The 18,663-nt window shown below is 41.1% G+C and overlaps 1 protein-coding gene across 2 annotated transcripts in view; it reads left to right on the top strand.

The window, feature by feature from the left end:
- LOC308677398 (cell division cycle protein 27 homolog) overlaps positions 1-1,522 on the top strand; it is a 40,929-nt gene extending 39,407 nt beyond the window's left edge. For both annotated transcript variants that reach the window (XM_081343727.1, XM_081343726.1), the window contains exon 19: positions 179-1,522. In XM_081343727.1, the coding sequence (XP_081199853.1) occupies positions 179-261 (83 nt within the window). In that variant the 3' untranslated portion in view covers positions 262-1,522. The remainder of the gene's footprint in view (positions 1-178) is intronic.
- Positions 1,523-18,663: the final 17,141 nt, after the last annotated feature.

Below are 18,663 nucleotides of genomic sequence, written 5' to 3'. Positions count from 1 at the left end.
GAGTGAATAATTTTATATAATTTTCCAAAAACTGGATAGGAACAGTGTAATAATAAGATATAAAAAGTATATGAAAAACTAGTCTTCCCATTGCAGAATGTCATCCTTATGTATAGCTTGTGAAATGTGCAAATAATATAAATAAATCTTATTTTTGTGTATTTTTTCTTTTTAAAAGTTGGCACAGATGAGTCTCAGGCCAGTAGCATGACTGACGCAGATGACACACAGCTCCATGCAGTAGAAAGTGATGAATTTTAACTCCCAAGTGGATTCTGAGTTTGGATGTTTGACCGTCTCATTCTATTGGATTCTTCCTTTCCCTTCCTGCCACAGAGCCAGCATTGTTTTAATGCTCCACTGATACCCCAGGCGCATCATTCATCAGATTTTAATTAATTCTGAATTAATGGCAGTGTATTTGGGGTCATATTTTCAGTCAGAATTATTGACTTCATCTTTGTAAACATGATTCTTCAAGGAGGAAATATTTTTTCTAAAATCTCCTTTTTGTTGACAAACCTATCATGGAAGATGAAATTTGATGTACAGGAACTGGGAGATATGGGAAAGTAACTGATGAAGCAGTTACTTGCTCTTTCCCCAGAAGAGTCTTAGTTTGGCTCTTTCCAAGAAGCAGAGACCTGCGCTTCTCCATTCCACACTCTTCAGAGATAATTGTGGAAGCACAGGACGGGAATGTGTTGAAGACATTTTTGAATATTATTTGAGTGTAAATTAATTTCCAGAGAATATAAATGACCTTAAAATGAATTTTTCTCTTGTGAACACTTTACAAAAAATATAAAATCCAGTGTCCCTCCTTTAGATTTATCAACTTGCCAGGATATAGACTTCCACAGAATACTTTAGTATTCCACCAAGAAGTTAACTTCATCAGGCTAACTTCCAAAGCATCATTTGTTTGTATTTGTATACCATTCAGCTCAATAACATGATGTTGCTCATCATGTGCTTCTTGCAATTGCACCTGACAGTTCAAAAAATAATAATCAAAATGCTGTTGCAATTATTAATTTCTAGAAAAGAAATAAATGTGTAGATTTGCAGTGTTGAAAAATGCAATGAAATAAATTCACAATGACAGAATGCCAAGATGACAATGGAAGCCTTAATCCAATCAAACCTTACAATGGTGGTGCATCCCCCATCTATTCACAGCAGTGTTCCCTTCAAAAATTATTTTGTAAAGTGTTGTCTAAATGAACAGATGCAAAAAAATGTGCAATTATCTGTCTTCTTTTGGGAGGGTTGGGTTGGGGTTTTTTTATCCTGTAAGTTTTATGTACTTCCTCTATAATGTCTTGTAGGAATATAGACCCCAGATGGCTATTTCTCTGAGGAAAGAAGTTAGGCTGTATTAACAAAGCCAGTTTTTTCCTCCTTTGTAGCTTTCCTGCAACAAAGGTAGTTGGCTTTTGTGCAGTGACCATCAAGAAAGTGTATGATAACCTTACAGTTTTAAAGAGCAAATTATGCACAATAAAATGGTTTAAATTTCATAAAATTGTATTGTAAGTTCTTGCATATTTTAACTTTAGTCTGTTTTTACAAGGCCCTCATTATACATCTTAATACAGACACAATTCTCTAAATGCCAGCTCTTTGGTAGCTAAAATGCAACAGTCACATGCTAGAGGGGGTAACAGCAGAGTTCTAGAAATGACAGTGCTTCTGCATGGATTTTTTTTTAAGGGGTCACTACAGCCCATCCAAAATCTAGGCTAAGGAAGTTGTAAGATACCATCCGGGGAGTGGTAATGTGAAAAAGAATGGAAAGACTTGAAAATCAGACAGTGAATATTTCACCTTTTATTCCCTTTGTTAATGCAGCCTACAAAGGCCAACAAAGTCCTAGGCTACATTAACAGAGGGATGGAATCAAGATCACGTGAAGTGTTAGTAACATTTTGTAATGCCTTAATAAGAGTACACTTGGAATATTACATCCAGTTTTGGTCATCACAATATAAAAAAGTTGAGACTCTAGAAAAAGTGCAGAAAGCAACAAGATGACTAGGACTGAGGCTAAAACATAACAAATTGGCTCCAGAAATAGGGTATGTTTAGTTCAGGGGTAGGCAACCTTGGCTCTTTTATGACTCGTGGACTTCAACTCCCTAAATTCCTGGGAGTTGAAGTCCACACTGGCTCAGGAATTCGGGGAGTTGAAGTCCACAAGTCATAACAGAGCCCAGGTTGCCTACCCCTGGTCTAATTTAATGAAAGACTAGGGGGTACATGATAGCAGTGTTCCAATATCCAAAGGAGTTGCCACAAAGAAGCAGTCACCCTATTCTCCAAAGCACCTTAAGGCAGGACAAGAAGCAAAGGATGGAAACTAATCAAGAAGAGAACCAATATTAAGGGGAAATTTCCTGACAGAACAACTAATTAGTGGAACAACTTGTCTCCAGAAGTATTCAAGAAGCTCCAAGGTGTTCTTGTGAAAGAATGTGAATTCTCAGAAGTGTAAACAGGAAAAGGGACAGGCTCTTGGCTTAAGAAATGCCATGTCATATGATGTTATTGTGAGAAACAAGGCTCACATTCAAATTGTTGGGAATAATAAAGTGTTTTATTAGAGCTTTTGAAAATGGTGGATCTCTAAGCATACAAGCAAGAGAGAGAGAGAGACCACACCTAGTTACAGATCTCAGCAGTTTAAATACATTTCTATCCCTGGCCGCTTGTCCATCCTTCTCAGGCCTAGTTGATAGGCCCAGATCAGTCACATGCTAACAGTTCGCCTATCAATTACCATCACAACTAAATGTTTAACGTTAATTAAGCCCTTATTGTCATCCAAACTTGCTAAGCAGTCAGCCCTTTCATTTCTCACCTCTTTGGTATTCCCTTATCAGCTCTCTTGTTTATCTGTACAATTCAGTACCTGGTACATATCTCAAGCTAGAAGCTGTGCACATCATTACCTAGCAGGGTTCATGCATCGGTTAAACATGGCTGTGCTTTGGATATGTAGTAGTGTGTTGTTATACTTTAAAATACTAACTAGGTAATTTGAACAAAGAATAAACCTTATCATTCATAAGTGATATGCTGGTCTACATTATGGAAAATTACAACTTATTATATCTCACATTATCCAATTGGAAACTATCCTATTTCTTTCTCATATACCCAGATTTCCTGATCTTAAATTATGATATGTAATCTGCAATACAGAATTTTACAATTTAAGCTCAGTGTTTCAAAAATGGGAAAGGATATTCTTTTGACAGTTATCAAAATGGGATTGAAAGAATGTAATTATGCAAACTAAAATTTTGGAAAACTTGCTGTACAAGAGAGCTTAGAATTTCCTTCAACATAATCAGGAATCCATGATATTGGATGAAAGAAGAATAAGGTATTTTAACTCAAGGTAAAATAAAAATGTGCAGCTTTACAAATATTGAGTAGAAATCTAGTGATACAATATAGCTAGCATTGGAATAGACAATGATATCTTGAGAAATTAGGCCATTCACTAACCAGATTCACCCATAAGCCATAATATGGTTTGTTTGATTTTGACTTAGGATATTGTGTATACTCGGCCAATTGTGCTTCATTTGGAGCCAGGGAAGAGAATGAGATGCCTGTAAGATTTTTCTGTTTCAGCTCCCCAATCCCTGACTTACACTATGCATGAGCATCTACTGTAGAGGTGGGGTGCGAGGTGAGGCAATGTATGTGACGTCATAAACCCTCTGACTTACCCAGTAACTACTACTGGGATGCAAGTACAAAAGCCTAGGACTGTATTGTCACAACACGATTTGATGTTTTCCTCATCTTGATTGATAGCAGACTCCTGTGCACTTTGACTTGGTAAATTAATTTAGAAACACCATACTTTTGGTATAAATTCTAGATCAAGTCTGCTGAGCTAGCATCACAAATGTATATATTAAGTGTGATGTATTATCTACATAGAAATTTAGAGCTCAGTGTATAATGCTTATTGTACTTTTACACAGGATAATAGGTATGCTACTAATATTTTATTGTAAATTATGTGTGCTATTCAATTGCTTATTCACATTTTGGTCCTTGACCATAATAGACAACTGGAAAGTTTGGTTTTCTGAAAACATGTAGGGCAATTTGACATCCTGTGTGGTGATGGCTGTATTTTAGGAGCTTTTCAAAGGTGAAGATAATATCTATATACTGCTAAAACTCTTGGGACTGTAACTTTTAACTGAGTGAAATAATGCATCATATGGCAAAACTTTTCAACCAAGGTAACTAAAATGGGATAACTTACAGAATACATCCACAATCTGGAACTCACGATTCCGTAGAATTGAAATTTGGGCAATTTTATAAAGCATTTTATGACAAAATACAAAATGTCATAAAACATTTTCTCTGCTCAACTCCTGTGTAATGGTTCTATACAGTTCAACATGGCCTACTTTCAAGGCAAAGAGATCTCTGAATATCTCCCTGAATTTTTGAGGATTTTTTCAATAAAGGCAATGCTCTGTCATTGCTGAAGGCATTAAGGAATCTGGTAAGGAAATATCTGAAATGATGACCCAGCAGATCATGATTGTCACAGAATTCCAATGTACTGTGCCTACTGTTGTTGGTGACTATTCAACACTAAAAATAACCACCCTATTCTATTGATGTGATTACAGAAAAGAAGTTTACTGCTACTTTAATGTAGTCATATATTGATTTACTTCTAAAAGCTTAAATGGCACAGCTAATTATTTTTTTCTCATAACAATTTTGCAAAATTATTAATAAGGTCAGTGCTATCTAATTTCTGCCTATCTTTAGTTTTGTTCTACTCAGAAACCTGGATTATTGGCTTGAAGATTTAAACAAATTAAAGAAATAGTAAATGGAGAAGGGCAATATGTTTAAATCATTGTTGCATTCATTCTTTATCTTAGCAGTTATAGGAACATTTCAAGATACATATCAAAATGTAATTAAGTAGCATCAGTTTGAATATTTACGGCTTTGCCTTCCAAATAGATAATCTGTTGTATTTCTCTTCATTATATTCAAAGCATTTATAGCTTGGCGTGCCAGTTCAAGAAACAATAACTACATATTTCTATTTATATATGACATTGATCCACCAATGTGTTAAACTTTGATGATGTATTGCTTCTAATAAGAGTTTAGCCAATCAGAATTTAATTCAACAAACCATTGTAAAGCAAACCTGGGAAGATATGTGAATCAGGCTATTTATCTGCAAAAATCTACTTTGATGTGGGACAAAAAGTTAGTCTTCCTAGTATCACCATTTCTGCTCTATGGTCTTGAGCTTCTGCCAATCTAAATTAGAGCTAATCAGCAATTAAAGTGATCTACAGTTATGGAATTTAGGATAATCTTTTTGGATCAGATGCTAAGATAGTATGATTAAATCACTAAAATAATTGAGAATACATGGAAAGGTCCTAGCCTATTATATATCAAGGTGAAATTCTTCAGGCGGTGACATGGTTTTTCCTAAGCTTACTTTTCTGGTCTGATGTGTTATTTAAACCTAGAGGTGAGAAAGTGTTAATCTAAGATTATTTTTCCCTGGTGTCCTTTAGATATACAGAGAACAGGCAGAGGCTGCCAACAAAAGACCAACTGCATTGTTTCTACAGTTTTTGAAATTATTCCTCTGTCCACCTCTAAAGGGGTGAAATAAATATAAGAAATTTGAAAGTAGGGTTACCAGATCTGCAACCTATATCTGGCTGTGAGGAAGACTTATGGGTGGTGGGCTCATCCTTCCCCCATCCAATTAATAACAGTTCTGATCTATTTTTACTTCTTTAAAAATATATATTTTTTAGAATTTAAATCAAAAGAAATATGGGCTGTCCAATTATTGTGAAGATGGCTAAATTTGGCCAAAATGACCTGCAAACCATCACTGCCACGATATGTCCTATCATCTGGCAAGGTATAGATCAGGGGTGTCAAATTCGCAACATCACGTGACGTATTGCAACATATTGTGTCTTTTTTTCCATTGCCACCAATGGGGTGGCCGTAGTTTTGGCATGACACATCCGGCCCGCAGGTCAGCAATTTGGCGAGCTATAGATGGTCAATTAGTTTTGTCATTGTAACTTTGGAACTAGCATGCACTGCGTACATTATTTAAGCATCTTAATTATTTACCAGCACAGGAATCCCTCTTATACAGTATGTAGCAACTATTTTGTGAATGAGAAAAGATTTAAAAAGATAATGATCACTCTGTTCCTTTAATTTCCCTATAACACTATTTAGACAGAAGAGTATATATATAAAGATAATGTTTTTAAGAAACATTACATGCTTTTGATCAATTGGGCTGCAATTCATGAAAGCTGTGACATGACTGTAAGAGCTTTTGTTTGGATTTTTTTTCCTGAGAGACTTGGCTTTTAAAGTTCATTACTTTGATTTAGATTCCCAAGACAAGAGTATCTCAATGAAAGACAAGCACAATGAATAAAAAACCTCAGTGACATTTTATAATTGTATTTGTCAAGGCCTCTTATCATTGATTAAATGGAATAATGTTAATGTAGTTGGCAATATGTCTTAAATGAATATGCCTTACCCAACCCCTTCCCTAATTTCATTGCTAAAGTTGAATGGCTGTGTAATGTATTGGGCTTTGTTTTACTGAGTGTATCACGTGGGTTTGATTGCTGGAAGGTTGCTTTAGCAGGGAGCTGGCTAACGGCTCCCAGCTCTTCAGACAACCCATCTCCAGCGCCACCATTGGCTGTTTCTAGGGTGGCAATAGGTTGCTTTAAACCTATTGACTGCCACCTAGAGGCCAGGGTATAAATAGCTGCATTCGCAGCCCTGTTCCCCAGTTCGGTTCCTGCAAGCAAATAAAGAATGTTCCTGACTGAACTCACTCACCTCGTCTCTTCTCTCAAGCAACGAACCCAGTACACAATACTGGCGATGAGGGTGGGATCCTGCTCCTTCAACAGAGCTGAGAGTCACTAGGGGAGAGGCCGGAACACGCCTGGTGGGAAAGCAATTCCCCCCCCTATGGTCAGTCTAGCACAGCCATGCTAACGACCATGAGCCCTGAGGATCAGTCCCTGGGCATACGGAGGAGCAGGACAAGAAGTTGATGAGCTGTGAAGACCCAACCAAAATGGCAAAGGTCAGAAAGCTGGAAGAATTTGACATAGCTCATCCAGAAAGATGGTCTTCATATCTATCCAGGGTCGAGAACTACCTCCACGCCAACCAGGTTGCCGAGGATGGCCTGAAGGCTGCTACGCTCCTGTATGTTTGTGGCCCAGCCACATTCGACATCACAGAGAACTTGTTTGCGCCAACGCCATTGGAGTCTGTAACATTCACGGACTTGAAAAAACGGCTCAGCGACCACTTCCAGCCCAAGCTATCGGTAATAGCTTGGCACCATGCGTTTGAACAGAGGGATCAACAGCCGGGTGAAACAGCGTCCGAATTCATCGTGGCATTCAGGAAGGCTGCACACATGTGCCAGCTCTCCGATGTAGAAGAGAGGCTCTGGGACCAGCTTGTCTGTGGCCTCTGAAATCGAGAGCTACAACAAAAACTCTTCGCCAAAGAGACTCTGTCATTTTCAGACGTATTGAAGGAGATCATGGCGGATGAATGCGCCACCGGGGCCGTAAAAGCCATACAGCCTGCCAAAACAGCAAAGCACGAGGAGACTGTCCACCACGGGCATGCCGAACACGCTGAAGACTCTGACAACAACACAGAAGTTGACAATCTCCAAAGGCACAAAGACCAACAACGTCGCAGTGACAATCAGCATGGGACGACTTACAAGGCAGGTCCCAGGGTGTGGCAGCCGCCACTAATGCATGGACTGTAGGTTCTGGACAGCCACGTGCCGGGCCTCCAGGAAGAGACCAGCCACATTGCGTCCATCTGCAGAGGTCGCCAGAAGGACCAGCAATCAAACTGCCAGTCAGACATTTCGATCAGGAGAGGTACCGGGGCCCCGTGGCAGATTAGCATAGGGTTTTGCTCCAGCCACAGAAGCGTTTGCTGCATAGGAGCTCGACGCCCCATTAAGCTGAAATTTCGACTTCAGGTCGAGCTTCAAGGGGTCCCTTGCAAGATGGAGCTGGACACGGGATCAGCCATGTCCATTATATCACTTGAAACATTCCAGTTCGTCTGCAATTGCAGCAAGAGATGGGCCAGGTTAAGGCCATCTGACATTATACTGACCAATTTCCAGAATGCCAGAGTTGCAGTCAAGGGTGAGGTCACATTGGTCGTCAAATTTAAGGGGTTTTCTGGACACCTGGACGTTGTCATAGTAGGGGGTCAGTGAATGAGCCTGATCAGGCTCGATTGGTTTGATGCATTAGGCATCCAAGTCACCAGTATCAACCGGACGCAAGTCACGAGTCTAGCAACAGTATGCAAGGAGTTTGCAGATGTGTTTGATTCAGGTCTAGGGACTTACAAGGGTCCGCCAATAACATTTAAACTAGATCCTACTGTAATGCCGGTCAGGATTAAATCTCGTAGAGTGCCATTTGCTCTTAAACATAAGATAGACGCTGAATTGGATAAGCTAGTTCATCAGGGGGTACTACAGCACATAGATGGGGGTGAATGGGAAACCCCAATCGTCATGCCACTAAAAGCCAATGGAGAGGTCAGAATTTGTGCTGATTGTTGTTGTTGTTGTTGTTAGTTGCGAAGTCGTGTCCGACCCATCGCGACCCTATGGACAATGTTCCTCCAGGCCTTCCTGTCCTCTACCATCTTCTGGAGTCCATCTAAGCTCACGCCTACTGCTTCAATGACTCCATCCAGCCACCTCATTCTCTGTCGTCCCCTTCTTCTATTGCCCTCAATCTTTCCCAGCATTAGGCTCTTCTCCAGTGAGTCCTTCCTTCTCATTAGGTGGCCAAAGTATTTGAGTTTTAGCTTCAGGATCTGGCCTTCTAAAGAGCAGTCAGGGTTGATCTCCTCTAGAACTGACCGGTTTGATCGCCTTGCAGTCCAAGGAACTCGCAGGAGTCTTCTCCAGCACCATAGTTCAAAGGCTTCAATTCTTTGGCGCTCAGCCTTTCTTATGGTCCAGCTTTCACTGCCATACATTGCAACTGGGAAGACCATAGCCTTGACTATACGCACTTTTGTTGACAGGGTGATGTCTCTGCTTTTTAGTGTGCTGTCTAGATTTGCCATGGCTTTCCTCCCAAGGAGCAAGCATCTTTTAATTTCTTGGCTATAGTCCCCATCTGCAGTGATCTTGGAGCCCAGGAAAATAAAATCTGTCACTACCTCCATTTCTTCCCCATCTATTTGCCAGGAATTGAGAGGGCCAGATGCCATGATCTTGGTTTTCTTAATGTTTAGTTTCAACCCAAGTTTTGCACTCTCCTTCTTTACCTGCAACACGAGGCTCTTTAGTTCTTCTTCACTTTCTGCCATTAGAGTGGTATCATCTGCATATCTTAGGTTGTTGATGTTTCTTCCGGCAATCTTAATTCCAACTTTTGATTCATCTAGCCCTGCCTTTCTCATGATGTGCTCTGCATATAACTTAAATAGGCAAGGCGACAGTATACAGCCTTGCTGGACTCCTTTCCCAATTTTGAACCAATCAGTGGTTCCGTGTCCAGTTCTCACTGTTGCTTCTTGGCCCGCATATAGATTTCTCAAGAGACAAATAAGATGGTCTGGTATGCCCATCTCTTTAAGGACTTGCCACAGTTTGTTATGATCCACACAATCAAAGGCTTTAGCATAGTCAATGAAGCAGAAGTAGATGTTTTTCTGGAACTCTCTAGCTTTCTCCATGATCCAGCGTATGTTAGCAATTTGATCTCTAGTTCCTCTGCCTCTTCGAAATCCTGCCTGTATTTCTGGTACTGGTACTTCTGGTGCTGATTACAAGTGCACAATTAATTGTGCACTCAAACAGCATGCATACCCGGTGCCAGTAGTGAGCCACATCCTGGCATCACTGCAAGGGGGTACAGTTTTTGCAAAGTTAGATTTGGCTCAGGCCTACCAACAGCTTCCTGTGGATGAGACCACAGCCGTGGCACAGACTATTGTAACTTACAGAGGGGCTTTTAAAGTAAAACGCCTGCAATTCGGGGTTAGTGTAGCCCCTGGCATTTTTCAAAGCATTGTGGAACGTACGCTCAAGGGCATTCCATGGGTCTGCCCCCATTTCGATGATGTGCTCATCACTGGTAAGTCCACTGAGGTGCTTGCAAGGAGGCTCAGAGCCGTCCTTCAATGGCTTCGCGAAGCGGGCCTTAAACTTAAGAAAAACAAGTGTAGCTTTTGAGTCCCTTCAACTGAGTTCTTGGGTTTCTATATCGATGCTGATGGCATCCACCCTGCCGAGTCCACATTGAAAGCCATTCAGATGGCACCCAGCCCCAAGACAAAAGGAGAGCTTCAGGCATTCCTAGGCCTCCTAAATTTTTACCATGAGTTCCTTCCTAACAAGGCCGCAGTGGCAGAGCCGTTACACTGGCTCTTGGATAAAAACACTGCTTGGAAATTGACCAAGGTTCATGAAAGCAGTTTTAAGGCATTGAAGGCCCTACTGTCCTCCAGTTCAGTGATCACCCACTTTAAAGAGTCGATGCCGGTGTGCGTGTGATGCATCCCCATACGGGGTGGGGGCTGTTTTAAGCCATTTGGAGAGCGATGGGACTCAAGTCCCAATTGCTTAGTATTCCAGGATGTTGTCCTCCACAGAGCATAATTACACACAAATTGATAAAGAGGCATTGGCCATTGTAGCTGGGGTAAAAAAATTCCATGACTACTTATATGGCAGGGACTTCACGGTCTTCACAGACCATAAACCACTATTGTGGTTATTCACTACGGACAGACACCCCACATCTTATCCCCTGGGATGTTAAGATGGTCCATCTTCTTATCGGCCTACAGTTTCAGGCTAATTCACAAACCTGGCAAAGACATGGGCCATGCAGATGGCCTCAGCAGGCTTCCATTGCCTCAAATCGAGCCAGATCCGGCCCCAGCAGCCCACATTTTGTCTGAGTTTCCCCTCAACGCTGGCAATGTAGCTGCAGAAACTGCTGCAGACAAGATTTTAATCAGAGTGCTTTCCTGGATTCACACAGGGTGGCTAAAAAACAGTCCTGGACCCGAGTTCCAGAGCTACTTCACACCTAGACATCTTTCAGCTCACAAGGGTTGTATTCTATGAGGGAGCAGGGTCATTTTCCCCACTTCATTAAGGGACAGGGTACTGCAATCACTTCATGAAGGTCATCCGGGTATTGTCTGGATGAAGGCATTGGCACGAAGCTATTTATGATGGCCAAGATTTGATAAAGCCATAGAAGCTCAAGTACCCAGGTGTTACACGTGGCAGCAGTCTAGGCCTGAAATGCCACACGCTCCTGTCCATAGATGGGAGGAGACACACACTCCCTGGTTGAGGATTCATATCGACTTCGCTGGGCCCTTTCAGGGACATCTATTCTTTACAGTGGTTGACAGCCACTCTAAATGGCGAATATGACTACTGCTAGTACCATCCAGGTGCTTAGGAAAATCTTTGCAATGCATGGGCTGCCGGACGTTGTAGTATCCGATAACGGGGCGCAGTTCACAGCAACAGAATTTCAAGCCTTCTTGAGGACTAACCTCATTAGGCACGCGACATCGGCTCCATTTCATCTGTCTAGCAGTGGACAAGCCGAACAAATGGTGCACACTAAAAAGGAGTCACTGAAGCGCATAGTGACTGGGGATTGGCACCACAGACTGGCCGATTTTTGCTCTGCCAGCATACCACGCCGTGCATGGCAACTGGCAAAAGCCCAGCAGAACTGCGCTGGGGAAGGCGGCTAATCACGAAACTGGACAGGTTGCACCCAGACTGGGTGGCAGCAGATGCCTCTTGCCCAAGACTTCCGAAGGGGTTGCAAGTGGGTGATGGGGTGTGGGCCTGGAACTATGGGCATGGAAATTTGTGGGTGCCAGGCAAAATTTCTAAAATCTCAGCCCCCCTCTCATGCGAAGTGACCCTAGATGGTGGGCGAGTCATTCACCGCCATATTGATCAGCTGAGGAAGCGGTTTCCAGAACGGCCACAAAGCGAGGACTTCGTTCCAGGTCCAATTCAAGGACCTCAAACCGGCAGCCAGGCCGAACAATTCACATGCTCTGAGGACCCTAGCAGTCAGAGCAACGGGGAGGTGGTCGTAGAGGGGAAAAGCCCGGGAGTGCAACATGGGTCCCCTGATGAGGAACATCAACCTGAACAATACAGCTGCTAACTCTGCACAAACAAGGGACTCTGTGGTGGGCCGACCTGGAATGGCCAGCCAGAGAAATTCGAGTCAGCCAGACTCTCTTGAACTCAAGGACCCTGGTTTACCCAGCCTGGCGGGCAAGCTGGTAGACCGGAAGTTGCCGGGATCCCCCAGGCGAACTACAAGGGTTCACAAACCTCCTGCATACTTACAGGATTTTGTCCTAAAATAATTGTGATGTAATGTTGTGTTTGTCACTGAAATTGCTGCTAGTTCAGGAAAGCCTCTGTATTAGCAAATATTTGGAACAATGCTGTACTTGGGCATACTACTATTGTGTATTTTTGTAACTCTGTAATTGCTGAACTTATTTCTTTAGTTGCTGTAATGTGTGTACATTCTAGTGGGGAGGGGTGTAATGTATTGGGCTTTGTTTTCATCAAGTTCCCTTCGTCCTGTGCGCTCCCACTTGGAGGGCCTTCTCAGGGTGCCGCCTGTAAAAGACTGCCGGCGGATAACACCCAGGGGGAGGGCCTTCTCAGTGGGTGCGCCTGCCCTATGGAACCAGCTGCCCGTGGAGCTTAGGACTGACCCCGACCTTTGGTCATTCCGCCGGGACCTGAAGACCTGGCTCTTTGAGCTTTCCGGCCTAGGCTGAGAGTTTTTTTTTTCCCCTCAGGGATCAAATTTAATTATTTTAACTGTTTTTAACTCTTGTATTGTATTGATGTTTTTAAATACTTTGTAAACCGCCCTGAGTCCTACGGGAAAAGGGCGGTATATAAATTCAATAAACTTAAACTTAAACTTTGTTTTGCTGAGTATATCACGTGGGTTTGATTGCTGGAAGGTTGCTTAAGCAGGGAGCTGGCTAACTCCAGCTCCTCAGACAACCCATCTCCAGCGCCGCCATTGGCTTCTTCTAGGGCGGCAATAAGTTGCTTTAAACCTCTTGGCTGCCATCTAGAGGCCAGGGTATAAATAGCTGCATTCGCAGCCCTGTTCCCCAGTTCGGTTCCTGCAAGCAAATAAAGAATGTTCCTGACTGAACTCACTCGCCTCGTCTCTTCTCTCAAGCAACGAACCCAGTACACAATAGGCTGAATGGTTAAACTTCAAATCTAAATAATTGTTTTTGTAATGGGATTGTGCATTAAAGAACGCAGATGAGAACAATGTATTTCTCACAAGCATCTTGTTTCCCTTTTCCATCCTAACTCTTCCCTAAGCTTATTCATTAAATTTTTATCCCACCTTTATTTCTTTATAACTAATAAAGGTAAAGTTTTCCCCGCACATGTGTGCTAGTCATTTCCGACTCTAGGGGCCGGTGCTCATCTCCATTTCAAAGCCGAAGAGCCAGTGTTTGTCCAAGGACGTCTCCGTGGTCATGTGGCCGGCATGACTAGACGCCAAAGGCGCACGGAACGCTGTTACCTTCCCACCGCAGTGTCCCTATTTTTCTACTTGCATTTTTACGTGCTTTCGAACTGCTAGGTTGGCAGAAGCTGGGACGAGTAACAGGCGCTCACTGTTACACGGCACTTGGGATTCGACCCACCAAACTGCCGACCTTCTGATCGACAAGCTCAGCGTCCTAACCCACTGAGCCACCGCATCCCTATATAAGCAATACAAGATGACAAATACACATAATATTCCTTCCTCTTCTTTCCCAAACAACAATCCTATGCAGTGAGTTGCCCTAAGCGAGAATGACTGGCCTAAAGTCACCCAGCTGATTTCATACTTAGAACTCACAAGCCTCCTGGTTTCTAGGCCAGCACTTTAATAACTACAGCATAAAAAGGAATCCAAGAAAATGGCCTTTATTCCCCTTCCAATGACATCACTGGTTGGCTTCTTATAGTCCCTGGAAGGCTAGGCAGTTCCAGTTCTTAACTTCAGCATTTCCTCCCTGATCTTAAGCATATGCAACTAATTTTCAGGTTTTAGATAAACAGTTGATGTGATTGGTTGGGCTTTGCATATTCTGCAAGCTCAGATATTTTGAATTGTAATCTTGTAGCTTATTTATTTACTTGTTAATAACCAGTTTTAATTGGATTGCATGATGGTAGTAATATGTCTTAAATATTGAATTCTGGCTTTCACACATTGACTAAGCTAGAATGTGATTTGGTTTGGTTTGTCTCAATCTCTTGATGCCAGTCTAAAAACTGCAGGTATTTTTTTCCAGAAGTCACAAGCAAATACAGGTGTCAGTATCTTGGATTAATTTATAGCTAATCAAGTTTTAAGTTGAGTTACTACTGGAGGAATGTAGACTGGCCCAAATTACAATATCACAATATAATAATTCTGTTTGCAATTTGATTCAGATACATTAGTATTTAAAAGACATAAATTGTTCTGAATAATGGTATGTACTTGGAATGATTTTAGAGCTTAATAACCTGTTTCCCTGAAAGTAAGGCCTACCCCCAAAATAAGCCCTAACTTGTTTTGGGGAGTGGGCCTAATATAAGCCCTAACCCAAAAATAAGCGCTAGTTTAAAAATCAAGCTAGAGTGTGTGTGTGTGTGTGTGTGTGTGTGTGGATCTGCCCCACATGCCCCCGCACCCACTTATCTTGCAGCTCTCCTCGTCAGCCCGCTTCTTCTGACGTGTCTTCTGCAGTCAGGCCAGCGTTTCTCAATCACAGGCTTTCGGTAAGGCCTCTGCAGCCGAGAACCAAGCTATGGATTCAATTCATAACTTGATTCTGCAAGACATCTGCAGCCGAGGACTGAATTGAATCCATAGCTCGGTACTCAGCTGCAGAGGCCTTCCAGAAAGGCCTGACTGCAAAATGCAGGCCCGAATGCAGCTGCAGAATGAAGCTGCTCCTTCAGTCCAAGAAGAAGTGGACCTGCTGGGCAGGGCTGTTGGTGCCGGAGGCAAGTAAGGCATCCCCCAAAAGTAAGACCTGGTGCCTCTTTTGGAGGCAAAAAAAAGACCTGGTCTTATTTTTGGAGAAACACAGGTAAATAGAGTACTGCTTTTGAAGAATGTCACTAGATGCATTAATTATGGAATGGCGTTTTGGAATATTAACAAATCAATGGGTTAATAATTTGAAAAAAACATGAAATCTGTTTATAATATTTTTTCACATTTATTAAACATCTTAGAGGATTTTTTTATAGGACTGTCAGCATTACACTGGAGGTATAGAATAGTCACGGGGACACTTACAATATGCATGTATCCTGCTATTGCCCCATTGTCATTTAATATCTGTAAATAAGAATGGCGACTAAATTCTTAACTTGGAATGTTAATGGACTAAATTCGCCTCAGAAGAGGAAGAAAGTTTTTCAATATTTAAAACAATTTAAGACTGATGTTATATGTTTGCAAGAAACGCATATTAGGGCTATGGACCAAAAGTTTTTATTGAATTCAAGATTGGGTACGCAATTTGTTGCCTCTGCAATGAATAAGAAAAATGGAGTGGTTGTTTATGTTAAAAGTGCTATAACAGCGGACTTAATTGAAGCAGATAAACATGGAAGATACGTAATGATAGATTTGTTGTTAGAAGGCAAAAAAACGCTTTTAGTTGGACTGTATGCTCCTAATCAACAACTACAACAGGCTACAACAGCTCACTTCATACAAAGCTTACTCAATTGGATTACAAATCGTTTATTTTTATGGGGGATTGGAATGGCGTTTTGGACATACAGATGGATAAGGCTGGTTTTTTTAAGCGTATTCCGTGCCATGCCAGATTGCCTAAGTCTTTTTTTGAAATGAAGGATGATTTGGAATTGCGAGACATTTGGCGTGACACACACCTGCATGAAAAGGATTATACTTTTTTTTCTGATAGACATCAATCTTTTTCTAGGATTGACTTCATTTTGCTGACTAATGACTTTTTTTCTAGGATCAAGAAGGTAAAGATCTGTGCAAGAGCTATTTCTGACCATAGTCCAGTATGGTTAGAGATCAATAAGGACAATAGAGATAGGCGCTCGTGGCGCGTAAATGAGAACTTGTTTAGAAATCAGAAAAACGTGGAAGAATGTAAACAACGGATGAAGGATTTTTTTGAAATTAATATGAATAAGGATACGTCTATGGACATGGTTTGGGATGCTAGCAAGGCATATATGAGAGGGGTGCTGATATACATGAATAATAAACACAGACGTACTTTGGAAGCTAGAAGGAAAGAATTGGAGAATGAAATTAAGGAAAAAGAGAAGGCCTTGATTTTGAATCCATTGGATGTGAAGATTAAGGAGGCTATCAAGCTATTAAGAGGACAATTTGATAAATTAATGGCTGATCAAGTGGCAACTAACTTGAGGTTTGCCAGGCATAATACTTTTTGCAATGCTAATAAGCCAGGTAGATGGCTGGCTTATAGACTAAGGAAAAAGCAGAGGGCTTCTAACATAGACAAAATTGAACATAAGGGGAAGGTAGTGTTTCAACAGGATTTTATTAAGGAAGCCTTTGTGGATTTTTATTCTAAATTATATGCTAAGGAGAAGATTAATGAAAAAGATATTGATGAGTATTTGGAGAATGCTAGCATCCCGGTTCTTACGCAAGTACAAAAAGAGGAGATTAATCAATTGATTACAGAAGAAGAAATATTTACAGCAATTAAGGAGTTGAAGGTCGACAAAGCGCCAGGTACAGATGGTTTGACTGCGGCTTACTACAAAAACTTACAATTAGAGATGGTTCAACCGTTAAAGCAACTGTTCCAGACAATCCAGAGAGGGGGAAAGGTGCCTCCATCTTGGAGAACTGCTTTTATCTCTCTGATCCCGAAGGAAGACCAAGATGCTACTCAAGTAAAAAACTATAGACCGATATCATTATTAAATACAGACTACAAGATATTTGCTAAGGTGCTGGCTAATAGACTGATGAGGGTTCTGCAACGGGTGATTTATGGGGATCAAACTGGGTTTATTAGTGGTAGGCAAATGAAAAATAACGTGAGGCATATAGTTGATGTGTTGGAATTTTTGGAAAGGAACAACCAGATCCCTGCGGCGCTAAACTTCTTAGATGCTGAAAAAGCTTTTGATCAATTGAATTGGCAATTTTTGATGAAAGTTTTAGATAAAATGAACTTTGGGGATAAATTTTTGCAACCAATCAGGGCATTATATCAAAAACAAACAGCTCGAATAATAGTTAACAATAGTTTATCAGAAGTATGTAGTATTGAGAAGGGTACAAGGCAAGGGTGCCCGCTATCGCCTTTATTATTTGTGTTAACATTGGAGATATTATTGGTAAAAATACGAAATTCGGAAAGAATTAAGGGTATACGGATTAGAGATCAGGATTATAGATTGAGAGCGTTTGCAGATGATCTGGTTGTTACAGTGACCCAGCCTGAGAGCTCTGTTGTGGACCTGATGGAGATAATAATGCAATATGGGAAGGTTTCTGGATTTAAAGTTAATGTACAAAAAACTAAAATCTTGGCCAAAAACATGACAGCATCGCAAAAGGCCCTTCTAGAAGGGTTAACTGGATTTGAGATTGTCAAAAGGATCAAATATTTGGGGGTGCTTTTGTCGCCCTCTAATACAAAATTATATAAAAATAATTATGAAAAATTATGGGGAAAAATTCAAAAAGAAATGGAGAGTTGGGAAAAATTGCAATTGTCTTTACTGGGAAGAATTGCAGCAGTGAAAATGAATGTCCTGCCTAAATTTTTGTTTTTATTTCAAATGATACCGATTCTTAAGAAAGATTCTAACCTGGAGGAATGGCAGAGAGGTATCAACAAATTTGTTTGGGCAGGGAAAAGACCACGAGTCAAACTTAAGATTATGCAGGATACTCGTGAAAGAGGTGGTCTTAAAATGCCTAATCTTAAATTATATTATGAAGCTGCTGCGCTAGCAGGTATAAGTGATTGGATTAATTTGACACAAGACAGATTATTAAATCTTGAGGGCCACGACTTGTTGTTTGGTTGGCATGCATATTTGTTGTATGATAAGAAGGTAGATAATGTGTTTAGAGTGCATATTCTAAGACAGGCATTGCTGAGAGTTTGGAAGAAGTACAGACATAAGCTAGACTGCAAGATACCATTGTGGGCAATTCCAAAACACGCAATAGAAAATATACATGCTGGTTTCAAACATGATGTGACTACGTACAAGGAGATTCTAAACTTGGAAAGAAATGTCTGGTGTTTGAAACCATATAGTCTCTTGCGAGATGAGAAGATTGTTCAGAATTGGTTTCAATATACCCAGCTACGGGCCAGGTGGAAAGAAGATCAGAAAAATGGTTTTACAATGACTGATGAAAATCTGATAAAGCAAATCAGAAATCAGGGTTCAGCACATATTAAACGGATATATCTTGCATTGATAGAGATTGACTCAGA

This window comes from Vipera berus (assembly GCF_964194415.1).
Source record: "Vipera berus genome assembly, chromosome: Z".
Lineage (NCBI taxonomy): Eukaryota > Metazoa > Chordata > Lepidosauria > Squamata > Viperidae > Vipera > Vipera berus.
This window is presented reverse-complemented; position numbering and strand designations above follow the sequence as displayed.